At 36.8% G+C, this 10,288-nt stretch overlaps 1 protein-coding gene across 1 annotated transcript in view; it reads left to right on the forward strand.

The window, feature by feature from the left end:
• The window catches only part of DMC1 (DNA meiotic recombinase 1), a 108,330-nt gene that overhangs the window by 7,020 nt on the left and 91,022 nt on the right, over positions 1–10,288 (forward strand). The window contains exons 5-6 of the mRNA XM_006865267.1: positions 7,270–7,322; positions 9,645–9,686. Of these exons, the coding sequence (XP_006865329.1) occupies positions 7,270–7,322; positions 9,645–9,686 (95 nt within the window). The remainder of the gene's footprint in view (positions 1–7,269; positions 7,323–9,644; positions 9,687–10,288) is intronic.

The following is a 10,288-nucleotide window of genomic DNA, read 5'->3' on the forward strand; positions in this document are numbered from 1 at the left end:
CATGCAGCACTCCTGCCTCAGGGCCTTTGCTATTCCTAGAACATGCAGCACTCCTGCCTCAGGGCCTTTGCACTTATTTTTCCATTTTGCCCCAACATTCCTTTCCTCAAATACAAGAGGGTTTCAAAAGTTCGTGGAAAAATTCCATTATCTTTTAATTGTAGTTTTCCATGAACTTTTTGAAACTCCCTTGTATCTGTATGGCTCGATGCTGCCTCTTTCAGGTCTCTGTTAAAATGTCCACTTCTCAGTATGGTCTTCTCAGATGCCCTCTTTGAAAATGTAAATTCCCACCTCTATTCCTTACACTCCTTGACCTCTTAACTTCACTTTATCTTTATCCAACACCTGACATTGCAAATACTAGTATTTTACTTGTTTATGTTTACTGTCTGATTTCCCACTCACATGTAAGCTCAGTGAAATAGGATTTCTGTCTCTTTTGTTCACTGCGTTAATGCTAAATTCCAGTACATACTTATTCCAGACATGCACAGGCTTATTCCAAACAAAACTATTTAAGCATGTTTCTGCAATCAGTAGAAGGCTGCAGACAACTTACATCAGTCATACAGTTGGCTTATTCTTGTTAGGGTGCCTTCACACACACACAAACAGCCCAATTAAAACAGTGGCTTCTGAGGGGGATCTGCTGGGACGACCAAGGTAGGGAGGGCAGCTCAGAAATTTATGGTGATTTTTTTTGGGGGGACTCCAAAGTGACAATCTTGATAGATTTTTCTCAATGGACACAGGATGATCAAGGAGGCTTATTAAGAAGAGGTTTTAAGAAAATTGAAAACTGCATTGATGAAAGAAATTCAGGCAAAGTTATGCTAAGGAATTTTTCCCCATCACAACATTGAACCTGGTCTTTCTTTGAGGCAGCAAGGGCTGCCCTAGGAGAATTTTATGGTAAAACCTTACCCCACCTACACTACAGTCTTGATCCTGCCCTTCCGATTTCTTTTTGTTCCCAAAACCTAAAGAGCATTTCAAAGGAACATTATTTGAGTCTCACAAAATGCCCCAAACTGCTGTTTTGATGTTTGTGAATTGAAGAGCACAGAAGTCTTTGGGGGAAGGTTTAGAAAGTTGGAAAATACACATTCATAATTGTATAGGCTTATATGAAGGATATGTCAAGAAGCATAGCTTCACATATTGAGTTTTTTGTTTAATAAAGATTTCTGTGATTTTGTAGTAATATTGTTTACTTACATTCCTATAAATATTTCTTGAATGACAGAATAAACTAGTGAACAAATATGAATGAATAAGTTGGGAAGTATGATAAACAATAAGACCTGCAAAAGCTATAGCCAGTATAAGGCAGGAACCTGTCAGAAAATGAAAAAATATTTCCTACTAGTAGAGAACAATAGAAAAGTGAGAAGACTGTACCTTCAAAAGTGGAGAATTCCAAAGATTTGGAAAAGCAAGGCAGTCCCATTGATTTCCAGCTCTCACAGGTTTCACTGTAAAATATATATTCTCTTTTTTAAAACTAAAATATTTTATTGTATTTTTGGTGAAAGTTTATAGGGCAAATTAAGTTACCATTTACCAATTTGTGTACCATTTGTTCAGTGACATCGATTATATTTTTCAGTGTATCAGTGTTTTGTTTCTATTCTGGTTTTTCTGTTTCCAGAAATCTAGTTCCGCTGGTCTTGGGGGAGTCCTTTAGTCTCAGCCAGAATAGTTAATCTGGGCTTTTTTCAGAATTTGAGTTCTGTTCCACATTTTGTCCACATTGTATCAGGATCCATCTACAGGTAGTCCCCAGTTTATGATGGGGTTCCAGTCCAACAGCTCTGCTGTCAGGCAGTTCTGACATAAGCAAAATACCTCCTTTTTTGTTTGTTTTCATTATTATTACCTTCTATTCTATTATCTTAGTGTGGTGCTATGGGATGATGTGCTGGACTGCAAACTACAAGGTCGGAGGTTCAAACTCACTAGCCATTCCTTGGGAACTCTATACAGAGTTGCTATGAGTCAGAACTGACTCGACAGCATTTAACTACAACAACATTGTATTATCCTGGTTTGGTTCTGTAGGATAAGCACTCGACCTCAAGGTTGCTTTGAACCTCAAGGTCAGAGGTTCAAACTCACCAGCTGCTCCTCAGAAACCCTATGCAGGGTCACTATGAGTCAGAACCAACTTGTCGGCACTTAACCACAACAACAGTTATCAATATCTTTCCAAGTTTGATTTTTATTTGTCTTTGGGGATTGTAAACATTAAATATAAGCTTAGAGATATATTTTAATACATACATAAAAGAACACAAATCACAAAAAAATTACTCCAAAGAGTTGGACGATGTTGGCATTTTATCAGTTGCAGTAGTAACTCCACTGTGGAGGGTTCTGGACCATCTGAGTTATCTCTGAGAATGGGGATGGCATTTCCAGGCATTGGATGGCATTGTCTGCAGAGTCCCTTCTGACTTTCCATCATCTTTTTCATGTTAACATTTTACTGCTTCCCAAATCTGCCTTCTGACTTTAGCACAGTGATCAGCATTTGGATCCATGTTTTCAAGCAACTGAAGCCCCTGATTTAGTTTAGAAAACAAAATCTATATAACAGTGTTTTGGGATAGTAAATTATAAAATTGAACATCTGAGAATGATAACATCAGCAAATCTTGTGCTGCAATATTGCATATAATACATATTACTGATGGTGGTGGTGGTGTGCTGTGGAGTCAGTTCTAATCATAGTGACCCTGCATAGGGTTTCTGAGGCTGTAAATCTTTATGGGAGCAGAAAGCCTTATCTTTCTCCTGCAGAACGGATGACAGTTTTGAACTGCTGACCTTGAGGTTAGCAGCCCAACTCATAACCACTACGCTACCAGAGCTCCTTGATTATAAGTGTGGTTCATCCATCATAATTCAAATATGTAAGTTGGGGACTATGTATATTTTCTTCTTGATCAGAATGGTTGGTATTAATAACCAGACACCATCTTCTGGTAGCAATGTAGATGAAGTCGTGGTTCTTTTGGGTTAATTTCCCTTCTGAACCTTTGTTTTCCTTCTTTCTCTTTTATTCTTTATGGATAGAGATCAATCGCTGTATATTAGATGCCACTCACAAGCTTTTAAGACCCATACACTTCTCACCAAACTAGGATATAGAACATGAACTTTTTGTACTATATATAATGCCAGTGGAGATTATGATCCTAACCTTCACATCCTGTAAACCAATCCTGAAAGGTGTTTGGGTAAATCTAAGAAGTATCTGTGTTTGTGCCACCTGTGTGCTTTACTTAAATTTTGTATAAATCTGGCAAATTTTATGGGAGCTTTTATTATATGTTTAACTTAATTCCCTTGGCATTTTGCACTATATTTGTAAATTTTAATATACAAGGGGGCTTCAAAAATTTGTGGGAAAATTCCATTATCTTTTAATTCCATTTTTCTATGAACTTCCAATTTCCTTTTAAGAACATTGTCTTATTAGCAAGCCGAATCTTCCCAATTACCTAAATATCTTTTGTAGATGTAATGTCGTTGTCAGGTACCGTTGAGTCATCTCTGACCCACAGTAATCTTATGTACAACAGAATGAAACACTGCCTGGTCCTGGGCCATCCTTACAATTGTTGCGCTTGAGCCCAGTAGATTTAGTAAATTGTACTTATTAGTATAGTAAAGTTTAGGTACTATTAAATGTTAAAATAATGTTTATAAATTTAGTTAGCAACTTAAAAATTGCAGGTTTATATCATTTAAGCAACCAAAGGTTACCCTGTTTTATAAAAGGCTTAATTTTTTAAAACCTTAAAAGTTCTCAAAATACCAAAATACATGCAATTATTCCCAAATTTAATACAAAAATAGTAATCTGTGGGTTTGATTTGTGTCTCTATTTATTTTTAAATCTCCTTAGATTTAAAAACACTATTTCTGTACTTAATCTAAATTGTCCTTAGTTCTACCAAGGAAGCAATTATGTTATCTTACATAATTTGGGGTTACCCTCCCAGGTAAATTTTTTGGTGCTATGGGTTAAGCATTGGCTGCTAATCGTAAGGGCGATGGTGCAAACCCGCTAGCTACTCCATAGGAGAAAGATGAAGCTGTTTGCACCTGTAAACATTTACAGTCTCACAAACTCTAAGTAGCAGTTCTATATTGTCCTATATGGTCACTATGAGCTGGAATCAATATGATGGCCTTAAGTGACTTACAGCAGATTGAGGTTGTATAATAACCAGACATTTCATCTGGGAAAGCCAGACCTATTGCTATTCAGGGCGATTTTTCTAGAGATAAAGAAGGGGCAAATGAAGCCCCTTCAAGAAAAACCAAACCCCACTGCTTTTGAGTGGATTCCAACTCCTAGTAACTCTGTAGCTAGGTCTATGTTTTTGTTGTGTGCTATTGAGTTGGTTCCAACCCATAGTGACCTTGTATAGGGTTTCCAAGAGTAGCTGGTAGGTTTGAACTGTTGACCTTGATGTTACCAGTTTAGTGCTGATCCTACAAGTGCCATAGAATCTGTAAATGCATGCCCTCCAAGTGAAACGGTCTCTCAACCCATGATCTTCAGATTCAAGTTACTCACGTCAGTATCTTGATTTTTTCACAACTCTCATTAAGTTTGTGGATAACTTCCAATATTGTTTCGACTGATTGTATTTAAATTGCTCTAAGTTATATATATTTTATGGATCTCTATTGGATTTTCCATATCTCTTAAAAGGCTTTGTCTGCTCTATGATCCTATCCCAAAAACCATGCTAATGGAAACTGCAAAGGTGTTTAAAGTGTTCCTAATTCAAGCTCACCAGCCGCTCCTTGGAAATCCTATACAGGGTCATTGTGAGTTGGAACTGACTCCACGGCACTTAACAACAAGAAGAAAAACAACCAGATCTCTGCACAGTTAACACAACTTATATTCGCTGTAGTTAGGTCTTTGCACATTAAAAACACACACACACACACATTAAATACAGGAGAGAGAAGAAAAATAGGTGGGATAACAGCTGGTGTGGAGCAGTGCAGCCATCTTGAGACTTTACTAGCAACTGCCAATACTGTGGCCTGCCAGCACAGAGCCTGACTGCAGGTGGGAGGCAAGGGGGGAGAGTGCAGTCCTCCCTTGTTCTCTGGCCCTCCTGGTAGCCGGGGTGTGGCCAGTCCTACCATTCCCTATGCTGCAGCAGTGGCACCCCCTTCTGCAAATCTTATGTCTGGGGTATTTCTGGAAGCAAATAAACCCACCTTGAACACAGACTTGCAGTCTCTTATCACATCTACCAGGAGACAGCTTGAGAACACACTAATGGATGATCATCAATTAACAATAAATTCAACAACATCCCAATATCACGAAGAAAACAATTTCAGCTTACATGAAGCAACAAGACAGAGTGACTCAACCAAGTGACCAAAATATGGAGTCAGATAATATAGTACAAGAAACAGAATCAGAATTACTTGGTAAGGAATTTTAAAGAATGCTGTTTAGGTACCTTCAATGAATTGAAAGAGGCATCAACAAAAGCAAGGAAGAATTCAGGAAAATAACAAACTGACTAAAAAAATGAAAAATTGAAAATCATACAAAAACAGCAATTAGAAAGCTACCAGATTAATACTGTTGTTGTTGTTGTTATGTGCCGTGGAGTTGGTTCCGACTCATAGCGCCCTGTACAGGGTTTCCGAGGCTGTAAATCTTTACGGGAACAGAAATCCTCATCTTTCTCCCGCGATACAGCTAGTAGTTTCGAACTGCTGACCTTGTGGTTCGCAGCCCAATTCGTAACCACTATGCTACCAGAGCTCCTTTAGATTAATACTAAGACCTCAGAAATGTATAATACATTGAAAGGGCAAAAGAGTAGAACTGAATCGATGGAAGGCTGAATTAGTGAGTCTGAAGACAAATCTCTCAATACCCATCTTTGAGAGGAACAATCAGAAAAAAGAAAAGACAAATCTAAAGAAAGCCTAAGATGTATGTGGGACACTAGTAAAAGGAATAATTTACATGTGATTGGAGTTTCAGAGCAGGAAAAGACAAAAGCATAGAGAAAATTGTACAAGAGTTGCTAGAAGAAAACATCATGAAAAATGAGAAGATAGCCAGCCATTCACGAAGTTAAGCAAACTCCAAATAGGATAGACCCCCAAAGAAAATCATCAAGACATATTGTAATCAAACTATTCAAAACCAAAAACTAGGAAAAAATCCTGAAATCAGCTAGGGGAAAAATGAAAACTTACTTACAAAGAAAAACTAATAAGACTAAGCTCTGATTTCTCAGCAGAAAGAAGTAGGCAAGACAGTGGGAAAAGTAGGAAAGAAGACAGTGGGGGAAGGGGAAATAATGTAGCTACAAAACTTCTAAATGAAGAGATAATCAAGTAGACTTCAAGAAAAAAAACTAACTGAAACCCTAAAACTAGACCTTACTCCTAGCCCTGGCCCGGCCCTTACCCTAATATTAACCCTAGTCCTAACCATTACGCTAACACTAAATGAAGTCCTAGGTCTAACCATAATCCTAACCTTAATTCCTTACTCCAACCCACCCCCCAAAATAAAATGAAATGAAAACATTAAATACACTAAAGCACAGGGTTACCAATTAAATGTATGATGTTAAAAATCTTACAGTTACTTTGAATATTTTCATATTCTGACCTGTTCATCTAGAATTTTATTTATATGAGATGTCAAATATGGTGGCAATCATTGGATTTTTCTAAGATCTGCTTTTAAATTTTTCTCAGTATATTTTTAAAATGAATATTTAATTGACTCTGGAACCATAGTCCCAACATAAAAAAAAAAACACAATTAAGACCATTTATTCAAACAGCAATTCTAACAAATAGACATAAGACCTTCATAGCCTGTTTTCTGTTGGTATCTGGAAGTAATAACAACAGGGATTATACATTATTTCATTGATTTACCTGCTCTTATACAGTAGAACCTGTGGTCTGAACAGGTAGAGTGTCATTTGTTCAGTCAAGAATTCCTTGTTCATGTTATAGATGGAAAGATACATGTATACACACATATTGTTAAGTGCCATTGAGTAGGTTCTGACTCATAGTGACCCTGCATAGGATTTCCAAGGAGTGATTCATGATTTTGAACCACCGAACTTACAGTGGTCCAGTGCTTCTCCTACAGCACCACCACAGCAGGAGAAGTACTAATGCTTTTTGCTTCCTTGATATCTGTTTCTGTGCCTGTTACTAATGCTCACTTTCTCTTTCTAGTAAGTTGCTAGGAGGTGGAATTGAAAGTATGGCAATCACAGAAGCTTTTGGAGGTAGGTAGAATGGTAATATTTTATTATATGAAGTCTATATAGTTAACTAAGCAATCAATAGTAAATTGTACCTATTTTGGAATTTAAGATGAAATCTTAATTATCATAATACAGGATCAGTCTGGACTGCAATTAAATATATATAATCATTAACAGATGGGTATAATTGGTGGGTTTTGTTGTTTGTTTTTTTTTACTGTAGAATTTATTTTAATCAACTTTTAGAAAGGACATATGCATCACTTTTTTCTACATAATCTCCTTGCTTTTCAATACACTTTGTCCATCTGTCAACAAGCTTTCATATTCTCTTATTTAAAAATGTTTTTGATTTTTTTAATAAGGGAATTTGAGCTGCGAACCAGGAATGCACTGTCTTCATTTCTTCATCAGAGGTGAATCTTTGTCCTTTAAGGGCTGCTTTCAGGGGACCAAACAGTGAAGACGGCAATGCCCTTAGATAACAATGTTCTGCATTAATCCAAAGTTTAGATTTCAGCTCTTCAGTGACAACCTCACTATAATGAGCACTGTTGATTGTTGAACCTTTTTCCTAATAGTGTTCCAATACTGACCCTTGAGAATCCCAGAAAACTATAAGCATCAATCCCCAGCTGATGGTTGACTTTGAACGTTTTCTTGGTTGGCAATTGAAGATATTTCCATTCCATAGTCTGCCGTTTACTCTAAGGCCTGTAGTGATGAATCCATTACCAATAATGAGTTTTTTATTTTTCTGTCTTGTTTATTTCTTATTTTTCAAAAAGTTTTTATTATGAATTGAGTGATAGTTTACATGGGCGAACATCAGTTTTACACTCATCATTTCATTGCAGTAATTTCGGTCTTCTCCATGCATCATCATTCAACAATATTTTTGCTTCTGTCCCCTCTGTTTTTTTGGGGAGTGGGGGCATGTAAACAAAAACACTCAAGAATATATAATCATTTAAACAATGAAAGGGCACATTCTGCAAGCCAGCCTCCTGGCCACCAGCACACAACCTTTCTCTTTTCATGAGTAGAGTACTCAGCTGCTCTATCTCTCCATGTCTTCACTTCTGCCTCCATCTCTGGTGTCACTGCTTCTCTGGTTAGGCTCCCACGTTCTGCTAATGGTCTTCTCTCTTGATGGTCCTAGGGTCTTCTGTTCCTGGACTGTAAAATTAACTACTCCCCCCTTTTTGTTACACAACTTCTACTGTTACAGTTGTGACAATCTCAATTAGTCATGATAACAATTACTCACTATTGAATTAAAAGAATCCTATTCCCATCTCCTTTCATCAGACCCATCTAGACAAGATGAAAACTATTCAGTGGAGATTCTTCCCCTGCCCACCACACTCTAGAACTAAACTCTCTCTTGAAAACTTGTAAGCCAGCCACTTTGTGCCTTTATAATCCCACACACACACCCATTTTTAGGTAGCCAGTGTCTAAATTGTCCATCCCTATCAACCTTGTGTACAGATTTTGATCCTTGATGTGAAGACCCCTTCCCCCTTAGCTGGTATTTTGAGCTACTACATCCATAAATATAGGTCAAATCCATCAAATTGTAGCATTAATTCTCTTTTCAGCTGTGTCTGTTTAATTCAAAATTTCTTTCATTTATAGGCATTCTACTTGTCTTTTTATTTTTCCAGAACAGTTAGTTAATTCCTAATTATGCTATAATCCTTTTATGTAAAAATATCATTTTAAAATTTTTATCCTATATTTTAAAAATCAGTTCACACATAATTATATTATGCACTAAATCAGACAATCTCAGTGTTTGCAGTTTTGGGGAACTGTATCTGTTTTTTATTATTTCTATTGACTCTCAGTCAATGAACTATCTTCTTGTGTGTTGACTGATACTTGTAGCTTATTGCTTAATTAGAATCTGTGGAAGTTCAATAGGTCTAAATTGGTGAATAGGGAAGCTTTGCTCCAGAGAGAATTTTCTTTTGCTGGTAACCAATCTAAGACTAATTCAGCTTCTCCCTAAGGACCTTTGTTTAGTAGAAGAATCCAGGATGCTTTTTCCTAAGGTGAGGTCTTTAACTTTAATTTGTATAACTATCCCTAAGGGGAGCTTAGTTTGAATTCATTTTTACCCAAAGGACAATTTTGTGGGGGAAAAAAAGCCTTACATTTTTTTTTAACAACTGGTATTCATACATATGGAATCTATTTATGACACAAGAGGTACTTTTAAAGTGAGATTTGACAGTAGGAAAATAAAACCAGAGATATTTTGAGGCCATGTATTATTTTTATAAAGTATCTTAAAATTAACTATGCATGCTGTATTCTTTTTTCTATATTTCACAGAATTTCGTACTGGAAAAACTCAGCTCTCTCATACCCTCTGTGGTAAGGATATGTAACTAAAACAACAAAATCACAATAGCAATCATCATATCTGTCACTTACCCAACATTTGCTATGTGCCTGCTACTGCATATAGTTTCATGGGATCTGAACAAACTTGCAAGGAAAATAAAATTCAGAGAGGTTAAGTAAACTGTCCATGGATACACAGATGCCAAAGCTGGTCTTCAATGGGTGATGTTGAGGTGATGCTGTCTGTGTATGCTAGACTGTGAACAAGTGAATGGAAATGAGGAGAAGGCATATGGGGATATGTGTGTATTGGAGGGGAGAGGGATTCATTGTCTGAATTTTTTACCATTCCTTCCTTTTTGTATCTTTTTTATAAGAAGGACACAAAATCTTTTGAGACCCAAAATCCCTTACTTTTAATGGAGTAAAACTGGCCATAAGAACAACTTAAAAACAAAATTTTCTAGACTAAATAAATAAAAATATCTCCTTTTTCACAAAGGTGCTGGTCTGCACTTCTTTGATCTAAGTAAATGGAGATGACAAAGTGGTTAAGAAGGGGATTCTGGAGTCAAAATGTCTGATTCTAGTCTTGGCTTTACCATGAATAGCTGTGTGACCCTGGACAAGTT

This window comes from Chrysochloris asiatica, unplaced genomic scaffold (genome assembly GCF_000296735.1).
Source record: "Chrysochloris asiatica unplaced genomic scaffold, ChrAsi1.0 scaffold00076, whole genome shotgun sequence".
Taxonomy (NCBI): Eukaryota; Metazoa; Chordata; class Mammalia; order Afrosoricida; family Chrysochloridae; genus Chrysochloris; species Chrysochloris asiatica.